At 44.4% G+C, this 23769-nt stretch overlaps 1 protein-coding gene across 5 annotated transcripts in view; it reads right to left on the bottom strand.

The window, feature by feature from the left end:
- Positions 1 to 2169: 2169 nt before the first annotated feature.
- kcnc2 (potassium voltage-gated channel, Shaw-related subfamily, member 2) overlaps positions 2170 to 23769 on the bottom strand; it is a gene marked incomplete at both ends in the record, with an annotated part of 37923 nt that continues 16323 nt past the window's right edge. Inside the window, 3 exons of one of the 5 annotated variants that reach the window (XM_083692145.1) lie at positions 2170 to 2231; positions 5903 to 6073; positions 7237 to 8170. In XM_083692145.1, the coding sequence (XP_083548271.1) occupies positions 2170 to 2231; positions 5903 to 6073; positions 7237 to 8170 (1167 nt within the window). Of the gene's footprint in view, positions 2232 to 3104; positions 3242 to 5902; positions 6074 to 7221; positions 8171 to 23769 lie in introns of those variants that run through there. The other 4 variants (XM_083692143.1, XM_083692142.1, XM_083692144.1 and 1 more) reach the window with 4 other exon arrangements.

Here is a 23769-nt window from a genome sequence, read left to right as displayed (position 1 = left end):
GAGGATTGTGGGTTGGGGAAACCATTTCACAGTTACTCAACCACTGTGCAGGTCACAACTGGCGTGAGTATCCTGACCCCTCATTCGCTGATGTCAAAAATCAAACCTCCCTGTTAAGCCAATGGGGTGGTGCTTTAGTATTGTCTTTCTAATGTATATAGACTGTGGACTTGTTGTTTGAAGGTCACTAAAATCACAGTGCGAATCGGTGCTTTTTGTTTTATGCCATTATTGCAAATCTGATCTGATTGTTGGGTATAGTGTCTTTGTCCAGGATAACACATCTCAATTGGAACATTCAGCTTCCTTCCTCTAAGTGTTCAAACGGGTTGGAAAGGTGAATAGGATTTTGCATTGGTCTCCATTTATCCTGCCTTTACAACTGTATGTTGTTGATTGACCTTACCCTGGAGTTCAAAATACACACATATAAACACACACCCAGAGCAATGAATCCATCGAAAACTACTAAGGGAAACAGAAGCATTTATGACCGCATGTCACATTTATTCAACTTAGCACATTAGTCTCTCTATACTGGCTATATGTATAATTCATATATGAATACACTCCATTTTAAGAACACAAAGTGCCTCAACTGATACATCTTAATACACTTATTGCGAGGAGGGGATACCATGGCAAGTATAGTGATAGACATGAGGGTCAATGCGCAGCTTAGCAACGACCTCGTTACCTGACTCGCCATCAGAGGAAATATGAGGGGAGGAGCTTCTTGGCCCATGTGCTGTGTTGTGTTCTTATTTACAAATACAATATCTATACATATACAGTAGCTAGCCTCGTTTTAGGAGTTGTCCTTTTTTCAATTTTCTCCCCTCTTTTTTTTCCCCCATGTGGCAGTTTGGTGTCAGTCAGTATCCATGATGGGGAGAATTGGGGGGAAAAAGCCAACTTGCATCCCAATCCGTCAAAATTCCTAGAATTCCAATTGATCTCAGTCTCAAGACAGTTCCTCCTTCTCAGACAGTCATGGACTGGAGACCGTCAACTCTCCTCCATCACTGTGAGAGTTCTGTTGGCTCAAATCCATGAGTGACAATAGCTCCCTTTAATCCACTGACGATGACTGTTTTTATTGAATAGCTCCCCTTTAATCCACTGACGATGACTGTTCTATCCCCTCCGTCATTCAAATAGGGAAAGAAACCTCTGAACAAAATATAAACAGGTCACATCTCTAAATATCAGAAATGCATCTGTCTCTATAGAGTGTATCATTTGACCAGAAGACATGCTACTCTAAATATGAGTCCTACACATTCCCCTCTCATTTACCTTTAATATACTGTATACAAATCTTTTGAATATATACAAATGGCATTCTTTGAATCATGAATGTATAGTCATAATTGTGAACCCTCATTGTTCAGTATTGCAATAGTTGGGGGGGGGGGGGGATTCAATAATTTGGAAAGGAATGGTTGAGGCCCTTCTTTTAATTGGGAAACAGTTTGTGTTGAGCAAGTGTAAGATGCATCTGACTATGTGCCAGTTGCTTAGCAACCTTACTTCTACTGGTATAGACATAAGATGGGGTGAGGCACGTTCTTGAATGGCAATGTCTTCTGTCACACACCTGTTAACGCATCTGCAACAAGTTATATGTGTCGTAAAAATGATCATTAATAATGAATAGGCTAATGCTAATAGATTGGCTATTAATAAAACAAATGGTCTGGTCGATTGGAGAGGAGATTTAGTGGCATGTACAATGCATCAAGGGCATGCTGTCTGGGAGACAATAGACATATCCCACAGGAATGGGAACACTAGTGGTAAAGTATGGGTATTAGGCAAGGCTCTGTGAAGAACAAATCTGAGCGTGCCTGTATTGTTGTGTGTGTGTGTGTGTGTGTGTGTGTGTGTGTGTATGTGTGTGTGCATGTGGGCTTGTTAGTTTGTGAACAACAGAGCCATGAGTCATCATGATGTGGATGTCTTATTTCTGTGGCTACAACTGTTGAATTACCCCCCTTCTGCACACACACACACACACACACACACACACACACACACACACACACACACACACACACACACCAAAACAAAACAAAACCCCAATAGCTGAGGATCAGTGTTTTGCTCACATGCCATTCAGTATGACAATGTTACCTTTCCGACACGGCGGTGTCTTCCTCACAGCCATTAAGACAGAACGCTGCCCTCTGCTTGTGTGAAACCAGTAAAGACAACCTCTTTGCAGTTATCTGTGAGTAAACAACCGGAGACACTTTAGCTTGGAAACATGGCGACAGTCAATCAAATAACAACACAAAGAGAAAAAAAAACCCGATTGAAGTAGCAGCAGACGAGCATAACCCACATGCAGAGAAAACAAAACCAGTGCGCATTCCATTTAGTGTTTTTATGTTCAGTCCTCAGCTGGTTAAGCCAATGGCATGATGCAGACAGACAAGTCCAGTGCACGTTCCCTGGCCCAGGCCCACAGTTTTAACTTCTCCTCTCCTTGTTTTTCTCTCTCTTTCTCTTGCCACATTGCTTGCAGACGATGAATGACACAGGATGATCCATGCAAATATGACCAGGCCTGGAGGCAGGTGAGAGCAACAGGGGTGTGTGTGAATCAATACAATCAAGTCCGAGACGCGCTCTCTCACCCCCGAAACAAAAAGAAAAAGACAAAGCCACAGTCATGTGAGGTTCGAATGAAGTGACATCTTATGTTTTTTTGGAAGCACGCATTTTCAAAGTGTCTAAATATAGCAACATCTAATCTCCCTGATTATGAATACGTCTTTATTAAATGTCATGGCCACTATTTTTAAAGCCACCATTCAGAGTCCTTTTATTGCCAATATTAAAGTACAATACTGAACTAATGGTAATTCAAAGTGACGCACAACTAAGCTATTTTAGGGTGCTCACCACATCTACAGTTCAAAGCAGTCGTAAAGCACTAACATTAGTCTATAATGTGGCTAATTAGCTACAGCTAAAACACCATTCACAATGTCTATATGTGCTATAGGAGTATGAGGAGCTAATGCCTATGAAGCTGGCTTCTATTGGGGGATTTGGTGGTGGTGGTGGGGGGGGGGGTTCAGATGGATACCAGGGTCTTACAGGATGGAGGGGATGGGGGAGCGGGAACGCCTCAGTGGGCAGGGCGAGCCATAGGGTGAGGTCACAGGAGACAGCCCCAGGGCGTTACCAGCCATGCCCGATATGTTGTTTAAGCTTCTGGATTTCTCATAGCCTTCAGATGATGAGCGAGAGAGTGATGCAGGACCAGGACATGAACACACACAGGCACACGGTCACGTTCCAAGTCCAAGCCAGCCAAGTGAGCCGAGACGAGACAAGAGACAGGAGTGAGACAGAGCAACAGTACATACGGTGAGAGCATGCACATCTTCCTGACAACAGAGGTTAGACGGCAAATGTCAACTTTTCCACTGAATATGTTAAATGTTAAATTGAGTTAAAACAAACTTGAAATCTTTTCTTTACTACTTGTGACTGCTCAGAAGCAATGACAATATGAATGGCTCAGAAAGACATCATTACTATGTTTTGTCACAGAATTAATTAAAATAATCATTTTGCATAATCTCAAAAAAATTTGTCATATTTCAATTGCTAATTAATGGGCAAGTGTTTTGCATACATTGGCAAAAACAGCTTTTCATTCATAAGTTCCAACATGAGTTTATACATGAGTCAATGTAATCAAGCCAACATAAAAAAATACAGTACATGCAAATGTAGCATAAATTACTAAAACATATATTAGCAATGTTAATGAGAATAATGATGGCAGTAATTATGATGGCGATTCACCAATACTAATGATTGAATTACCAACACTAATGATTGAATTAAGGCAATTTTCAATGTCTGCAGCCTGAATAAAGACTTGAAATAACAATGGAATACCTATTATTACAATACTGCTACTGTAATACCCTAATATGGCCACCGTGGCAAATGATGTGTGTCAAGACACAACAAGTAGCATACTCTAATTAGATGTACATTATTTAACTCCGTTGTAGTCATTTTATGACCAGCCTTTAGTGTAAAATAAACAAACGCCAAACCAGCCAGACGGTTAACAGAGCATGCCAATCAGCTGGCATAAACACAGAGGCAGAAGAGAGAGAGAGAGGGCTAATGGAAACGTAGCATCATTAGCATACCGGATACATCTCTATTTGTTTTACTGAAAAGGGGAGCGCAAATGAGGCCGGAGCTGCTTCAGAACCAGCCGAGCAGGCAGCACAAAGGGCAGCCTTGGCCTGTGTCGACAGGTAGTGGGGATTAGAAAGGCCCTCATGTTTTATGCATGAGCTGCTGCACGGCGCGACTGAGACAACAGAGACTGATGGCACAGCTGGACGCCGCCTCCCCGCGATACCCTGGCCGCCATGGGTCCCACTGTGAGATAGCCCATGAAGCATGTCTCTGTGGAGGGTACGGGTCTAGCCGGCCCTAGGGATGACTTGTGGACTATCTCCAGGCCCACGTGGGCTGTAGCAATGGGGGGGAGGGGGGGACGGGACTGTGAGGTGTCATGCAGAGAGGGCTACTATGCTGATTGAGGACCTGGCAGCTAAGAGCATGAACAACCACCCCTGAGCAACTTACAGAAAGGGTTTGTATGTGTACATGCATAATCAGCTTAAACACATAAACTTAACACTTCAATAATTCATAAACTATTGTACAATAATAACCCTGGCTAGTTTTAAATGCCAAGGAAACTATATACATTCTATAATCAACATTAGCCCTACAACTACAGAACTGCAGTCGTCCCTTTTACTCTACAATTACACACACAGCCTCCTTTGGGGGAGTGGGTTGACTGTCAGACCCTTTAGCAAACCCATGAAAAGCATGAGATTTAGATTGCCTTCTAAAGAGGCATTTAACTTCTGATAGGAGGCAATTAGCCAAGGCTTAACAGAGTCTCGTATTACAGTGTAGATTAACAAAACATTACCGCCTCAAGATGGCAGAGATAAAGCTGAGGAAGTAAGACATTAAAGACGCTCTAGGCCTAAGCATTCATTAGGCCTAAAAGTTAATTTATTTTTTCCAACATCAATGCCATTTTCATATCACAGAAGAAAAGGTTGAGACACTACAGCATGCAGAGTAACATCTCCTACCGTAACACAAGCAGCACATCTAAAACAAACATCAAGACGGGACCTCTAACATGCTCTAATATGACCGTGATCCTATTGCTTTAGTTTACAATCCAGTAGGGTTCGTTTGGTGTGTATTGGGGTGTTTAGCCTACGTTCCAGTTGTGGCATTTAGCATTCCTTTCAGGGTGTGCAGCACAGCAAGGAGGCTTACCACGCACTCTGTCTGCTCTCTGTCTGGCGTGGCAGATGCTAACTCTATGATGGCCTTTACCACAGGTCACAATAGTGGGCAGACTGAGTCGCCTCTCAGCCTGACCTTTCCGTAAGACTCACTACATTACTATGGCACAGCAACATCCTTCCCTCGCCTCAGGCTGTGTTACATTAGCAGGCGAGGCAGCTCTGTCTGCCTTCCCTTGTCTGGGCAGAACGGGGAGCACACATTTCCTGGATCATCCATTTGTTGTTATGCAACTACTAGGGGGTGAGGTACTGGACGTGAATAAGGGCGATAGGGTCACTCGTTTTATTATGTATAGTGAATAAAGAATAGAAAATATTGAATAATGAAGCAATAATGATTAATGGATTAATGACATGGATGGATCTGACAATGCAGCATTTCCTCTACTGATATTGACTGCCATATTTCATTACCATTTCACGCCATTCAAAACCAATCCAAAGCCATGAGAATAGACAGGTCCCTGATGGTGTATCCTGATGCACATGCATGACTATTCTATGGGTTGGGGAGGTACCTGTTTTACGAATCCCTCCATCAGCAGGGCAGGTGTAGTCGCTGGCCGCCAATAGGAAGCACGTCCCTCCGCTTCTCCGGTCCTGCTCCTGGGTACTGGACCTACGCATAGGGGCCCTCTCATCTGGGGACATAGTGAGGTCACTTCCTCCACTGCAGTCCGCAGAGAGAACTGGAGGTGGGAGTGGGGGTCGTGGGGGTTGGGGGAGGGGAGTGAGGGTGTGGAGAAAGGAGGGTCAAGGGGTCGAGCCGTGACAAACATCAAACAGCCTCCCACATCAAGAGCACGTGCCAAATGCCACGAGGACCAGTGCACAGTGGGCGAGGGGGTCAAAGGTGAAATAGACAAGCCTTGTGTGGATGGAATGAGTCACACCATGCTTTGTATCAGCCACGGAATAGGATTGCCAGAATTAGGTGCACAAGTAATCTGAGATTTTGGTATATGACCTTATGTTGAAAAAAGCTACAGTTTGCCATGCAGTTTATCAACACTACTTATGAAATACAGGTTAAAATGACGGGTGAGATGATAGCTCAGAATTTAGCACATCATCTAAATGCACACAGTATGTGAAGGGTAAATAACTATTGTTCTGGTTTGTGCATTTCAAACATGCAATTCAAATGACCGCAAAATAAACCAGACTAGGTTCTCAACAGATTTAATCTACATGTATATTTGAATACATTTAAAGCGTGGTTCGTTTCGCTCTCGTTAAATTCCGCTCTTATTCATATCTAATAAAGCAATAGATTGCAAAGAATTCAGAGCATGTGCATACCCTGAGGAATTTCTGTATTATAATTTAAAGAAAGCAAGAACCCCAGGGTCGACACTAATTTCCATCAATATCAGATGTGTCAGGGTGAATTATGGATGAAACCCTGCAGGGAAAGAACAGCCACCTACAGTGAAAACACAAATGAACAGTCACTACTTTAAAACCCTAACCATCAAAGACCATTCCCTTTTTGGCCAAAAATATTATCAGAAAATAAATATTTCACAGCAGTCATACTCATCTCCAACTCTTAATTCCTTTTGCATCACTCGCTTATCTCCATGGCAACCAGAGAATGGCTGCGAGGCAAAAGTTCTCAATCTTTTATGGGGCAGCAGCGACAGTGGTGGCTCTCAAGGGGAGAGCCATTTCTACTTCCCAAGGTGGATCTGTCAAATGGCCACAATTTTCCACCTGATGTGAGATTGCCTATAGATTCCCCCTGCCCTTGGCTGCTGTCAATACCGTACATGAATAACCCTTTCCCTGCTGATTTCCCTCCTGCAGGTACAGTATAGAGGTGTGAGTCCTCTACCCCCGGCGGTCTCACCTGATCTGTTGCGCTCTAGTACCCTGCTCCCCTTAACATGGCAGAGGTCCCCCTGGGTGCTGTTGCAGGTAGTGTTCAGGTCGGCCTTGCAGCAGGTGGGGGAGCCCCCCAGCACAGCCTGGGGGATATGCTTCTTCCTCTTCTTGGGCAGCTTCTGCTTGGCCATGGCCAGCGAGTAGTACATCCCAAAGTTATTGACGATGACGGGCACGGGCATGGCTATCGTCAGTACCCCCGCCAGGGCGCACAGTGCGCCCACCAGCATGCCCGACCATGTCTTAGGGTACATGTCACCATAGCCCAGCGTGGTCATGGTGACCACGGCCCACCAGAAACCGATGGGGATGTTCTTGAACATGGTGTGGTCACTGGCCGTGGGGTCATTGGGGTTGGCGCCGATGCGCTCCGCGTAGTAGATCATGGTGGCGAAGATGAGGACTCCCAGGGCGAGGAAGATGATGAGGAGGAAGAACTCATTGGTGCTGGCGCGCAGTGTGTGGCCCAGCACCCTCAGTCCCACAAAGTGGCGTGTCAGCTTGAAAATACGCAGGATCCGGACGAAACGCACTACCCTAAGGAAACCCAACACGTCCTTGGCCGCTTTAGATGACAACCCGCTCAGGCCCACCTCCAGGTAAAACGGCAGGATGGCCACAAAGTCGATGATGTTTAGTAGGCTTTTGACAAACTCCTTCTTGTCCGGGCTGAAGATGACACGCACCATGAACTCGATGGTGAACCAGAGAACGCAGACTCCCTCCACGTAGGTGAGTGCCGGGTCAGTCTCAATCTCATACTGCGGGCCCAGGTCCGGCATGCTATCATTGTGCACCGCCTCTGTCTTGTTGATGATGGTGTTGAATGCCTCATGGGTCTCGAGACAGAAGGTGGTGATGGACACCAGGATGAAGAACAAGGAGGCGAAGGCCACGAACTGGAGGAGAGGCGAGGAGGGAGAAAGAGAAAAAGGGGTGGGAGAGAGAGAAAAAGGGAAAGAAAGAGACAATTAATGTCAGAGCCAGTCTCTGGGGCCATTGCAATACAAACAACACAATACGTTAAACCAGCATACATCACCTACATAGTAATTTATTCAGTCAACACAGAGAATGACAGAGGGAAAGAGAGGGAGAGAGTGTGTGAGAAAGAGAGAGAGAACCATAGCAACGTTAATTAACATCCCCTTCATCAAACAGAACGGACTCCAGAGAGTGTGCAATCTATTAGCAGGAGCAATAAACAAACACACATTCACCCAGTGCCTCACTGGGATGTGGCCTGGCAGTCTCAATACAGTCGGACCAGCTGACTGGCACACTCATTGACTTAAACAGGCCTTAGGAGGACAGTGCGTTACCACAAAGCCGATGTATTATCAATGGTACAGCCTGTGTTTGTTTTTATATGTGATAAGGTTTACCAGTACACCAGCTACTCTGATCCCATTTACTGTAACTCCCCTTGTTCGTTAGAGTGAATAAGCTGCCATCCTCGTGGGGGTTAGAGACCACAGTGGGTTGTTAAACAGGCTGTGAAAAATCCCTGCACAATCACAGTCATTCACAGCTTTATCTATGGATTGTTCCTGATGTATTTCTATGGAATCCTCCTGCACAATATTGGGCAACAGATTCTATGGAATCCTCCTACACAATATTGGGCAACAGACTGTCTGATGACCTCTCAGCTGTGACTACCTGTCTGTATCAACATCAGTTCACATATTGACCCTTGATACCTTGTTGACACACGTCCCCATTAAACTGAGCCTATTGGCATAGGGGAATTGCACCTTTACTTTATTATTATAATTATTCAATTCATATATTTCAGTTGAAGTGAAAGGTAACAACTATAGGAGCAAACAGCTTGATGTATATTTTCATGACATTATATTTACTCAACAAGCATGGCATAAGAGTTGACATTGTTTCCATGTTATTTCGTCATACTTCAATCAATGTAATCACGATGCAACATTGTTTTTTTTTATTGGATTTGAAAGAGGTTATTAACATACAGTTTTCATTTGAACTTCACCCAGTTTCAAACCAAAAACATCAAAGAAGTTTCAAGGTTTGGTTGGGTTTCTATTGAATTCACATTTGATGACAACTCAAAGCCCCATCAATGAAAACTAGGTATTGATTTGACATATTTTCCCTGTGGGTAAAAGAACATGTGGCCAACCACATATTTCACTACATTTGATCATGAAAAAACACTAAATAATTCAACACACTGGGTTTTTACCAAGATGTGGACGATGCACTGAATGTTAAGGAGAGAACGGGAGTGATTCCTAAAGCAGGGAGTATGATGAGTCACCTTTTTAACAGCAGCTGGCACTGAGCCATAGTGAATCTTCTGTAATTAGCATCCCTACCTATCTCTGTGCCAGAGTCTTAACTAGCTGAATTCCGAAAGACTCTCCTCCTTCCCATGTCTCAAATCTACCGCTTATATCAGCTTATATCAGTCTTTGGAGGAAGAGCATTTGATCAGATATATGTATTTGTGTGTGTCATGGTGAAAGACCCAGTTGGATATTATAGTTTTTTTTACTTTGGCTTGAATTGACAGGTTATCACACTCCTAAATCAGAGTAAACATGTAAGAGTGAGACAGTTGTATGTGTTCTCACATAACAAGGAACACAAGAAAGGCGGGCAGGGAAAGGCTATATAGCTCCCGTGGGTCTGATTTATTAACCCATGGGTCTCAATTACCAGCCACACCCCTTTGTGAATAGAAGCGACAGAGGACAGGGATGTAGCATGGTGACTGATCTAGATTTCACTGTGATGGCTCCTATTGGAAAGCCTTGTATACTCCGAGACAGAGTGACGCGTGGACCCCATACCAACTGGCCCTCTGGGAATACACAATAAAGGCAATATTATGTCTACAAGTGAAGGTGAGAGGTAGAGACTGTGATGTGCATTCCTCCAAATAAAGACGTTTATTACTAACATGGAACATGGAATTGGTGAGGGGCGTTACATTTTAAAGTATTCCAATATGTAAAGTATTCATATACATGTAAACTTTGGCTTACAGTATAACTGCATAGGGCCTATTGTCACTTGACATACAGTGGTAAGAATATGATAATGAACATGGAATTTACAAACAAATATTTCAACGCAGTGCTTTGCTATCAATTAAGTTCAAAACAGTCAGTCTGATTGCTATCAAATAAATGTATTTCTGCAGCAGCAGGTATTTCAGACTGTCCGACCCAGGTGTGTGTGCTCATGTGTGTGTGCGTGTGTGTGTGTGTGTGTGTGTGTGTGTATGCCTGTGTGTCTGTGTGTGTGTGTATATGTGTGCATGTACATGTGTTGACAGAGCTGGCTCCACAGGTGTACAATTTACTCTTTGCCCACCTCCATCTGTTCACTCCTCCCAGAACTGCAAGGAACTCGTTTCACACTCTCGCTTGTTTTGGATTGGATGACTCATGCAGTCTCAAAATATCATTGCACTATGTGGGTCACCCAACTCTTATGTATCTGTGAAATCACCACAGCGCTGGTACTGTAGCATGCAGTCCTACCATGTATTATACATGTGCCTCTGTCTTTTCCATGTGTAACTTGATTATATTCACCTTTTATTAAGTTCCAGAAAGGCTTCTTAAGTTCCAGCAGGCAACTCAGTGAAAGCAAACATCAATGCCTGTGAATTGTGATTTCACGAAGGAACAGTTCAACATTCATTTTACAGAGCTAGAGTTCTAGCAATTCAATAATGAATGTATAAACTCAGTGCATATTCAAGACAGCGACAGAACATTAAATGTGAAATTGCTCAATAAAACATTTAACATTTTGGAGTCTGGCAAGAGAGAAATGCATTGCGCTGAAGTTCCTTTCGGAGCTCCCACAAGAGGTTACATTTTTACTAACTTTATTTTACTGCACCATACCTGTTTGTGCTTGTGCAGTGTAGGCTCACACACACCTGCTCACACAAAGATATATTGAGCCCTAAAAATTAACAGCCTTTCTAAAACAAATATTGGATGGTATATTGGTCCCAGCCTCCATAACCCCCCCTCCCTCCCTCCCTCCCCCTCCCTCACAATCTCTCTCTCTTTCTCACCATCCTCCTGCACACAAAACAATATAACTGCCTATGCTGCTTCCTCTCCATGTAGGATGCTGTGCAGAATAATGACAACTGTCGCTATGATGTAATTGTCTCGCACACGCATGCACACGGCATTCAGAGGGATTGGATTTACTGTATCGTCTGAATAAAACATGCCTGTCTAGAACCCCCCCCCCCCGATCCCCCAAGCCTGTGACAACTGAATCATGTCATATATGGAGATGGGATACCACACACACACACACACACACACACAAACACACACACAAACACACACACACACATCAAATGTGTTTTGGGAGTCCAAGCATGTTTATAGACACGCTTCCATAAATCCCACTTTTCAGCTGAGTAAAGGACGTGCGTCCCTCAATGGTGAATGTTCGGGGGCAATGCATAATTTAGCCTTAACGCTCCCCCACACTGTAAAAATTGTTCTGCCCCTCTCACGTCCTCCACGGGGATCTGATCCAATCAGAGTCCCCATCAGCCAACCCAAACATTTGATGAGAAGCAATCGCAGGCACAGCAGAAAAGACGGGGCCCTCTTTATAAGATAAATCACATCACTTTACCCAGGCGCCTCCGCCACCACGGGCTCAGAGCTATGCATGTGCACGGATCACAGCAGAGACATGAGGAAAATTCCAGACAACACAGTTCGATCTGACGATCTCCCCACAGATTAGGTTAACCACTTTGACGAGAACGCTGAGAGCCAGTCCAGCGTACTACTGACACTGGAGCTATGCAACTGAACTCAAAGCGTAACTGATACCATGATTACTAGCACAAAGAGTGGGTGAGAGGGAGATCTTAGGGCTCGCATTAAACTGCAAAAATATAGAGGCAGAAGCGTAATAGAGAAGATAAGTTTGATATGTCTGAGGCCATTTTCATTGCTGAATGTAAACATGTTTAATGTTTTGCTGTTTAGCATAGCTTTACAGGGAGTGAAGCACTGTTTAATCTCAGTGACAATAAATACAAGACCAGTCTGTTGCTGAAAGATGAAAACAAAGTGTCAATTTTGGCTCCAATTCTACACACATGCATTCAACTGCTGCTGGCACAGTAAACTAGGCTAACGTTGGCATTCTTCCATTGTAGAAATCTCAGTCAACCACTCCCCTGAAATCCTTTTCAACAACAACAGCCCTGACAGAAGCAACCAATCAGAAGGCCAGTTACTCCTACCTCCTCTGGACACCCACCATCTGCTTGACAGTATAGATAGAGAGAGATCTTCTCCACCCATGAGGAGCCTGAGCCTCCTCCATGCTGTCTTGGCCCAATGCCCCACCTAACCCTGAGCCTCTGTGACATCATCACGCGGAGGGGATCCTGGAGGTTCCGACACAGCAAGTGGTTAGACAGCCATTGAATTTCCACATGGATGCCCTGTTATAATGGAGTCTCATTCAGGATTCAGGACGTGAGGATTGGGAGTTTTGGATAAGATGCACGTACACATGCCCCCGCAAAAGCATACCCACTACATGCAATACACGTATGTGCTGTAAGTACACACACGTACACACTCAGGCAGGGGCGTGCACGCACACACACACGCACGCACACACGCACACACAAACACACGCACACACACACAGTAAAAATGTTCCAGCAGAGACCCCAGGCAGATCGGTCTGTGGCTCAGGGACCATGCTAGTCATTCGTCTGTGTGGTTCTAGCTACACTTACAGTTGTGCTCCTGCCAGCATCTGAATGTGTTAAGACAGGGGATAACAAATCCAGAGTGGGATAAATAGCAGCTCGCTAGACACCCTGATACTGAAAACAAACTGATAACGCCTGCTGTATTTGCATCAGTGTCATCACATCCAATTTCCCTTGTGCCTATAACAGCAGTTACGACCTACATCTTGTACTGTAGTTACTTGAGTGATTAATTTAATGACCCACGTTAAAACAGGGGTATCATTAACCAGCCATATTCTTCAGAGACACTTGTGAATGCTTTTTTTTTTTGGATAACAATGCAAATGCCTGGGGGGTTGGTGGAGATGATGACATACTTCTGGGGAATATTATCCATGTGGGGAAACAGAGGCAGACAGCTACTGTAATGAATTGCCCCATGTTCCAATGAAGTCACCAAACAAAAGCCTTTGTGTATGTGTGTGTGTGTATGTGCGTGTGCGTGCATGCGTGTGCGTGTGTGTGTGTGTGTGTGTGTTATTGCCAACAAAAAAAGCTTGCTATTGTCACACACCGAAGTCTGCACTTCTATCTTGATCAAGTGGCGCCATGGTAACAAGCACCTTTTTTTTGACAGCTCGAGATGGCGAAACGAGGGTGTCGAGAAAGAGAGAGGGAATGGAAAAGGGAGGCGGAGAAGGCTGAAAGAGCAAAATGAATGGCTATATTTTTTTGGCAGGGAAAAGGGTTTCCCCCTCTCCACTCCCTTAGCACAATGGATAGGGGGATTTCTGTGTTCACAGACGACAAAATAATAGCCAGGGTGGTCACAATGGAAATGGATGGGTTGTATGTCCAGCATTGTATTTGGTTGTTTTTCTCTCTAATTGAGCACTGGATCTAAAAATGGACCTGAGATGGATTTAAACAGTCTGGATTAAAATAGAACAGGGGTTCAGTCAACCTCAGCTCAGATAATCAGACAAAGAAAGACAAAAAAAAAAACCTTTCCACATGACAGAGATATTTACTATTCTCTCTCTCCCTCTCCCACTCTCTTCCTCCCTCCCGTCTTCATTATACATGGTGCCGTGACATGACAGCAGGCTCGCTTGGGGAACCCTTTTAAACCCACAGCTTTTGGCAACCAATCAGATGCCGGTCTAAAAATAGCCTATCAACAATTTCCAGGCGTTCTAATTTGAATAATTCATTGTTACTTTTGCTTATAAAGTAGCTGTGGGGAGATGAGAGATAGTTGAATCCGTGCCAGATGTAATACTGTCAGTCTATAGTGCTTCAGCGTCTGGAAAAATAAGGCATGTGGTCATATATAAACACAGTGTAAATCCACTCGTGATACTACAGCATGTCTATTGTAGGACAGTGGTAAGAACAGGCATGCTGACCTCATAACTATGAATTCGAGGCCATTCCCATGGTAAGCGGCATGCGCTGCGCTCAACGCAAGGTACAGCGCAGCTTGCGGCCAGAGGTCATTTGCGCTGCCACTTAGGAAACAGCTAATTAGGAAGCGCAGCCGTGTCCTCCATTGGAAAACAATGGCTAACCCGGCACAATGCTATTTTTGCGCTAATCATGTGAATGCCCTTTTATGAGTGGGGTGGAAGGAGTTAGGGGTTAAACAACTACAAAAGGTGTCAACGACACAAATGGTGCTAGTCTGCCCATAGACCCACAGTATGTTGTGTTGTACCACACAACAACAGCATACACATATAGACATGCATCTCATCCTGCCCAATGGAAAGGTGGCAACTCCGATGGTCATTTACAGCATTGGTATAGGCGAAGGAGTGTAAGCAACACCAAAAGGCTTGGCACACCAGAGATAGACTGACTGAACTGCATGCTAGTATAGTATGTGACAGTGGAACTCTGCATGCTTCAACACTAGAAGCATGGGTTGTCATGCCAAGCTGTCATGCTAAAAATACACATACAGCCCCCCTGCATCACTGTTGTTCATCTCCCATTAATATTTCAGGGCATGCTCATAGCGCAGACATGCTATTGACTCATAAGGGCTTTGCTTGTGTTTATGAGAACACATGCACCAGTGATATAAATATCCATCATGATGAATACTGTATTCAATGGGGGAAAGTCCCATAAATAGGTCATCACTGAGACATGGGAGCAGTTCATGGGGCATTATGTTGATGTATTGCCTTTGAAAGTGTGTGTGTGCGTGTGTGTGTGTGTGTATGGTGTATATGTGTGTGTGTGTGTGTGTGTGTGTGTATATGGACTGTCCATATATGAGATTAAATTAACCACAATCTGTCAGCACTGCATTACTTTACAGTATTTACCGGCATGGCGGACATCCGCTATTCCAAATAGCAATACACGGTACAACACACCGGAAACACACATTACCTCACAGACTACACACAAACAGTGACTCACTCATGGGAGTGGATGATAAATACATTTGGATTTCCATTTGGCATAATACATTTGACATAATTGTCCAGGAGAGTGAAGTACAATGACTTGTCGCTATTTGAACGCTCACCTATTAGGCTCTATAATGAAAACAATGAAATGCAACATCAGAAATAATAACTGGTAAGGTTATTTTCGTCAGTCGAAGCCTCTAACGGATGCAGATTTTCTTTTTCTGTCTCTCTTTTCTCTTTCCTCTCTCCTGAGTGGCAGCTACCTTTTGTCTCCGTTTCTACTCCAGACACAATCTTTTGAGTTAAAGTCTTAGTTGGTCATTTACAGGGCAAAGGCTTTGTTAACCGAATTACACCAAGTTCTTAGACTATATACCCATTCTCCAGAAACATCTGTAAATGTCACACTTTCTGACCAATAGGCTTCCATCTAACATGGAAACAACTGTTAGTAGTTTAGTTCAAAGATTGATTGAAATGAAGAACAGGTTGATAGGAGGGCAGTTTCTCTTGTTTGACAAATATGAGTCGAATTTCTGTATCTTAAAAAAAATGAAATAGATGCAATCTGTACAATAAGTACAATTATATGAGGCTACATGTATACCAACATCACATACTGACACGTATTTTTCTTTTAATCCAAAACAATGAGCTAAAGTGTACCTGCTCTAGTTTCTTCCTTTTCAATGGCGGCAAGTGTGAGTGTGTGTGTGTGTGTGTCTGTCTGTGTGTCTGTGTGTCTGTCTGTCTGTCTGTCTGTCTGTGTCTGTGCATATACAAGTTCATGTCAGAATCCAAGCTTTCTTCTTGAGTGATAAAAACCTACAGTAGTTGGCAGGCGTTTGTTCAGTCCTCCCAGCACATCCTGAATATATGAATATATTATTGTCATTTAAAAAAACAAGTCTAATGCCTTGTCAAACTTCAATGTCTCCTCCACCTGACCACACCTCCCACCACGCACGCACACACACACACACAAACTGATTGCACCCCCACCCAAAATAAAAACAGCTGATACTTGAATAAATAGGGCTATTATTTGTCACTTATGTGTTCCGATGAGTAGTCTGCTCCAGATTTCATCTGCTTTATTTAGTAAAGGATTAGTGAAGTGGGCCACACACAAATAGAGGGTTGGGAGGGTCAGGGCCCAGGCACTGCTGTCTGAGAACATTCCCTTCCTACTAGGCCAGGTGGTGCCAGCTGAGTGGTGTTGGGGCTGCTGGGCCAGTCCTGTCACATGAGGAGGCGGGTGGCGTAAATTACCTCTGGGGGGGGGGGCGTTTTCCCGTGGAGGGCATCCGCCGCATAGCTGATGGGGAAAGTGTATTACACAACCCGAGGACCTGATAAATAAACCATGGGGCATAACAGTTGTTTAACTGTTTGAAGGTCAAACTTATTGGGTTGCTGGGAGTTGCTGGTTGCTGTTTTTTTCGCCTGCCTGGATTTCCATACCCCTACGCACTGTTGAGGTGAGAGTAAGAAAAGGGAATTATCCGTTGCGACCAACATTTTTTTTCCCATTTCACACTCAAGACTGAATGAGTGTTTAGCAAGTGGAGTTGTGTTTGAATGATTTTAATTATATTTGCAAATGTGGGATTACATTTGGGGGTGTTTTGGTCTCGGAGGAGTACAAATAAACAATCATAACAGAAACCAGCATCTGAAATGGATGGAGACCACATCTAAAATTTAGATTTGCATCTGGGATTTTGTGAAATTAACAGGGAGAAACCCACTGAGCATGTTCCCCCACCCCCTGCTGTATGGAAAGCAGTTCCAAAAAACAAACTGGCGATCCACTTCCTGAGAGAGAGAGAGAGAGAGAGAAAGAGAGAGAGAGAGAGAGAGAGAAGGGGGGGGGGGGGGGGACGACGACGACACTGGCCACCAGAGAGCCATAATTGATTTTCAAAATAACTGAGGTATGACACTCATATGTACTACTGTATATGCCGTTGTAGTTGTTGTTGTTGTTGTTGTTGTTTTCTCTCCCTCAACAAACATAAGGCATCTAAAAAGTAGAATGTTAGGGTTCAGAAAAGGTACAATACCTCGGACATGAAGTACGTGATCATTATTTTCCAGCTGTTGCTTTGACGAGAGAAAGACAAACAACAAATCAGGATGACTCTCAAAATCTGAACGCCTCTCAAATGGCCCTCTCTCTTCTCTTGACATGCCATTTTAACAACTCATTACCATTTATCTTCAACATCATATTGGGGCTGCGGCCCTCGCTGGAGGAGAGGGATGGATGCTGCTGTTGCTATGGTGATGGGGAGCGTGAAGGGTTACGTAAGTTATCATTGAGGAGCGCTTTGAGGCCAGGTGTGACAATGCATGTGTATTGTCCCAAAGGCTAGTGGCTGAGACTCACCGCATGTGACAGCGTGGGCTCCCCGTGTCAACGTTCAGACGACCTTATCGCAACTGCTTACTTCACGGGGTGGGCGGGCGGACATTGTAGTGGCCATTGTAACAGGGATATCTGGGAGGGGGGGGGTCTGCATCTCCCCTCCCAGCCAAGTATGACAGCCTTGCACTTTCACAGTTACACACATTGAGATGGACCCCCATAGAGCCTATGATGACTACTCCTTACAGTGCGAGATGTTTAAGGGTGTCTGAACAGTAATTCAATCCTTGTGGTATGCTTCATAGTTGACTTAGTGAAGGACACTCCTGAAGGCAATCCTTACAGTATGGCAAGTGTCATGCAGGGTTTGAATTACACATCTACACTTGGGAGTGCGCTGAGAACAGTGGGCTGAACCATTTCTAATGTTCATAGGGGTGTCCATAAACATATGTATAACCTTATGGGGGTGGCCTTATTTATTATAGGATTGTGACAGTTCATTCATGTTCAACCCCCCCGCCCTCCTCCTCCTCCTATTCTCTCCTGACCCAGCCCCAAGGACACATATCTACACATTGTCATTGTCCTCAGGCGATACTCGCCCAAAATGGCCCATGATTGCTCCACCTACGCATGCTGGTCTTGGGCACGTGTGTTTGTGACTCCCCTGCCAAACCACTGATGAACCTTCACATGGGATTCTCTGATGAGTAGCTCCTGGCTAAATGCAAAATATCAAATTTTCCACTTGACAGCTTCACAGAGAAATACACAGTATGCCTTCGATAGGGGCAGTATGCCTTTCCATGGGAACTACAGATATAATTCTGATATAATATATATTGGTGCACACAATAAATAAATTACTAAATATCATATCTGTATTATATCATAGCAGTCTGTTGAGGTCTATATCTTGTTCTACTGGGAGAACATGTTGCAGGGTATACATTCACTGCTTGTTCAGGCACAGGAGACGTGCGTGACCTCAATCCAGAGGTCATTGAGAGTGCATGATGGGACATGTAGTATCTATTACAAACTACAGAGTAGTCTACAGAACAATAATATAGGCCTAAATTAGATGACATCATAATGCATGCCTTATTCACTGTTATTACATGATACAGTAATAAATGATGTATTACAATGAGTGTTAACATGAGTAAGAATGAATTACAATAATCATCCATATCCATTCAAATAAACCTGTACACCTGTTTAAATAATGAATTATCAAAAATACATAAATTAATGATCAATCAATGTATTTACTTAATGAGCACTCAGCGTGAACGTTGTTACCTTCTATGACTGCTGCTGCCCCCCTCTCCTCTATCGTAGCACGGTTTCATTTAAGTAGGAATTTATGACAACGCTCAGCGAGCTTTTGCAACCATTTGTGTTTCAAACAGGATCAAAGCCATGGAAATGACAGCAAACCAATGTTTATTGCATAGCCACAAATCTATTTATGGTGTACCGTCTGAATTATTAATATCAGTCGTGCTTTCAACCTGTGCTTCAAGTCCACAGGTAAGAGTGTGGATCAAAGTCCTCATTGAAACTCAAGATTACACTGTTTTGTCAGGCTCTCACATAAAGAATTGTACTTAAGTAGACAAGTACCAAAAAAGATCAGTACATGATCGTAGCTAATAAACATAATTTAAGAATGTTCGTTCTAAATTAGATTTCTTAAACAAGCGAGTGATGTCTGAGTATTTCCAGCAGTTCAATAAGGATGATAAAATGACCCTACAATGGTACTTCTAGGTCCATACAGCAGTCCACCAGTATCAGTGATTCTCACACTATCACTTCCTTTCATTCGGGATACAGGAAACATCAACTGATAGTGCTGTTCCAGGATCCCTTCTAGTTTGAGACCATGGAATTCAGAGACGGAAATGACCAAACTGGGGATCCTATTATTCGCACTCTTAGTCTGGCGCGGAACTGGAGAGAGGAACAAACCATCTAATGCAGAGAGGTGTGATGGATGAGCAAGCCTTCAGTAGCTCCCGTGAACCAGCCCAACAATCCATCTTCAAACCCTCCCCTAAGAGAGGAAAGATGGAAACGCTCTTATCATCCATATCCATTTAGCCAAATCACACTCGATTGCAGAGAAAAAATAAATCAGATTAATGATTCATGAAGTTCCCATCATCACTATCATACTATAAGTTCCAGAGAAGTGGTGAGAGATAGTCATAGATTACAATATGATACGATGAAACGTTATTTATCCCCTTGGGGCGATTAAATGAATGTGAATCTGAATGTTTGAGAGTTAAGACAAAGTAATCAATGCTCACACCAGGGGCCATTGGCAGTCGTAATGCCAGTAGGCCAATTTCTTTTTTTCTTTTTTTTATATATTTTATTAGCAGGAGAGAACTTGTACAGGGGGGTAGCAGGGGAGAAGAGGTCTCGGGGTTAGGGTTAGTATAGGGGGGGTAGTGAGGGTGAAGCGGTCTTTAGGAGGGACTGTTAAGATGTAGCTTGAAGAGATGGGTTTTCAATCTACGGCGGAAGAGTAACTGTGTTAAGTGAAAAAGCATGATTCCCTGTATACTGTACAGGTTGCATGCTAGTGCTACGCAACCAGCACGGCACAAAAGGACATTTGGCAGCGATTAGCTCAATTCACTAGCTGTGTACAGTACCACACAGACTGACAGGCACGCAACAGCAGACAGGGCACGCATGCCCCTCCTCCTCTGCACGCAGCGCTGAGACAGAGCCTACAGGCCCCTAACGGATACATATCAATGCTAAGCATTATGGGGGAACCTATCTGGGCGTTTCAGACCGAGTTAGCCCAATTAGCCTGTAGGGAACGAGGGAGCACATGGAGAGTAGAGGAGACCAGCTCACGAAGGACTTAGAAGCCCCACAGCACCGATTACTAGAGACTTTTCCACTGCGGCCCAGACAGGAAAAAGCACAAATAAAAAAACTTAGTAGTGGATATGTGTGCCCCCCCTAAGGATGCTTTTCAAGTACAAATGAGGAGTTGAAGGGGTGGAGGGATGGAGAGATGGGAAGAGAAGCATAACTAAATAGGACCCTGTGGAGAAAGAGCAATCTGAGGAGAGGTCCTGAAGCAGATTGTCTTTGGAGGCTTAGTCAGACTACACAATGAGCCTGGGCCAGACGTAGCGCTCCCATTCACCCCACGAGACAGGGCTATGAGGAACGAACTGGCGCCTGGCTACACCTCACCTCTGTCAAATGCCTATTACAGGTGTCAAGAATCATTGATTTAAAAGGTGCTTTAAATTTAGAACTTCAACTTGGCTGTGAGGCAGAATATAAGTGTGTACAGTTTGCTGTCCCTACCCCTCATATGATAAACATCACAGTGAGGCAGCATGCAGGACACTGCCCTGCAGATTGATGTCAGGTAAACATGAAATGGATTGCTAGAGGGACATGGATGGCTACAGTACAGTTCTGAGGTGATAAGATATCAAATAGCAATGTGTGTGTGTGTGTGTGTGTGTGTGTGTGTGTGTGTGTGTGTGTGTGTGTGTGTGTGTGTGTGTGTATGTGAGTGTAATATGGCTGTGTTTACAGTTGCTTTTTATGTGTACAGTTGCTTGTGCATTTAGATACTGTGTGTGTGTGTGTGTGTGTGTGTGTATTTGATTAGACAGAGGCATCATAGACATTCATACCCTATTATGATTCTCACATTACAAGTGCCTAGCGTCTTGCCCATGCTCTACCCTGCTTTTTGCCCTTGCACTTACTGCTCATCTAGGTATCACCTTCCGTAACCATAGTACACACTTCCACGCTCATCCTTCTCCAAATCCCCAATGAGGTCTGGATAGATCCTCTGAACCAACAGCTGAAATGAATCCCCTAAAAATGCTCCGGCCCTCCCCTCAGCTCTCCAATCAGTTGATGATTCGTGTAATTCCCAACTGCTTCAAGGTTTTCCTCTCAAGGTCAGACAGAGAGAGAGAGAGAGAGAGAGAGCTGGGCAGGGAGGGAGGGAGGGAGGGAGGGAGGGAGAGAAGAATGGAAGGAGAGAGGGAGGGGGGGAGAGAAGGAGGGAAGGGAGGCGTCAGTGTATCCATACGCTCCTACACTCTTAGAAAAAAGGGTTCCAAAAGGGTTCTTCATTTGTCCCTATAGTGGTGCTGTGTAAAATCCTTTTGGGTTCCATTTAGAACTCTTTGTGGAAAGGGGCTGCTGTTGTTACAGAGTGGGCGATATGCCCCAGTGCTTCTGGCCATCAAGAGCTAACACCACCGCAGTTCCCCTTGAGCTCTTTGTCCTCTCCCCAATCACAACACTTTCTAACTCCCACAGGGAGGCTAAAGAGAGCTTTTCAATTGCCGTTACAGTGGCATGTGCACAAAGGGGATATTCTTATCAACTGCCAAGTTGACTGGTATGGGGTTTTAAAAGTTGACTCATAGTGCTGGGGATACACATTTGACCTCAATGGAATCCAAAAATCCCCAGGCGAGGAATCCATGTCAGCAGAGTAATGATGGCCCAGATCTGACCCACGTCTGTTTTCTACCGGCATCTGGATGTGGTCCAACTCTCTTCCCCAGGCATTCCTAAGCCACATCTTTGCCATGAAAAGGCCAAACCTTGGCCGGCATGTGGATTTCTTAACCAGGATTTTGTTAACCAGTGTTGGTCAGTCACATTTTCAGACCAAATATCCTCATACCAGAGCTGGCCGATTTTGTCAAATCTCACCCAGGGCTGGCCACCCACATTTGGACTAGGTATGGTCCATATTATACTTGCCATTTCCGGCACTGAACTACCGTAGTAGGGTCATTTGCCACCACAAGACCAGATCTGGCCCACAATAGTCTGCTGACTGGAATTACTCAACAACAATTGTCTCAGTTGCTGTGCTGTTAGTCCTAGAGCAATAGCCCGATGTACAGGCTTGTTCAATAATATCCCTATCTTCATCAGGAACTGACACAACTAAATCCATAATGAGAGATGCCGTTAGGCATGATCCAGATATGATCTCTGACCCTATGGGTTTCTGCAAAGCACAGGCACGGTGAGAGTTAAAGAGACATCACATCGACACATCACAAATGAGAATTGAAGGTACTCCACACTGAAAGATGTGAAAAGCAGGGATATTTATGGGTTTGTGATATTTATAGGGCAGCATGTGACAGATGCGGATGAAAGAGACCACGGAGAGATGGAGAGCCAGGCTGGTGACCTGGCCAGCACAACACTGGGTGCTCTGCTCCAGTAGATTAGCTGAAGATGACTTGGCAGTTCAAACAGACCTATTTCTGTCTTTAAAGCTCGCTTACTTCTGTCTGGTGAAAAACTAATAGCTATGCTTTAAATAACAACGCCCCTCCAGGGGTGTGAGGAAAAAGGAAACCAACCCATGGAAAGGTGTTAGTTGTCACCAAGAACACCTGAATACGTCTATAAATACATCCAAAAGCCCATGCTTTGACAGTAGTAAGACACGGCTCACCAGACACTTTCCCTGGGTTGTTGTGTGGAGGTAGAGAGAGGCAGATCCATGTTGTCCTATAAACCGGTGTGAAACTCATTTCTTCTGAAGGGGGGAAGAGTCGTACGGGCGTGCCAACAGGATCAGTGCCAGCCAGACTTTGAGTGAAACCGCCACACATCTCATTTTACAGCGTGGGGTGGGGAGCCGTATACTGTTACAGCAGGGATTACAGGGGGGAGAGAAATGTATAAGGGAGGGAGGGAGGGAGGAACACCCAGGATGGGACCTGACCACACTGCTCTATAAAGGCTGGGAGGAAACAATCTGAGAGATGGAGTTCAGGAAGGGGGGGCGGGGGTGGGGGTGGGGGTGGGGGCGGGGGTGGGGGTGGGGGTGGGTGGGGCAGTAAGGTTAATGGGATGCTGCTGTGATCTCACCTTGGATGGTTATTAATCATAGAGTCCAAACTCTCTTTAACC

This window comes from Argentina silus (genome assembly GCF_951799395.1).
Source record: "Argentina silus genome assembly, chromosome: 20".
Lineage (NCBI taxonomy): Eukaryota > Metazoa > Chordata > Actinopteri > Argentiniformes > Argentinidae > Argentina > Argentina silus.
This window is presented reverse-complemented; position numbering and strand designations above follow the sequence as displayed.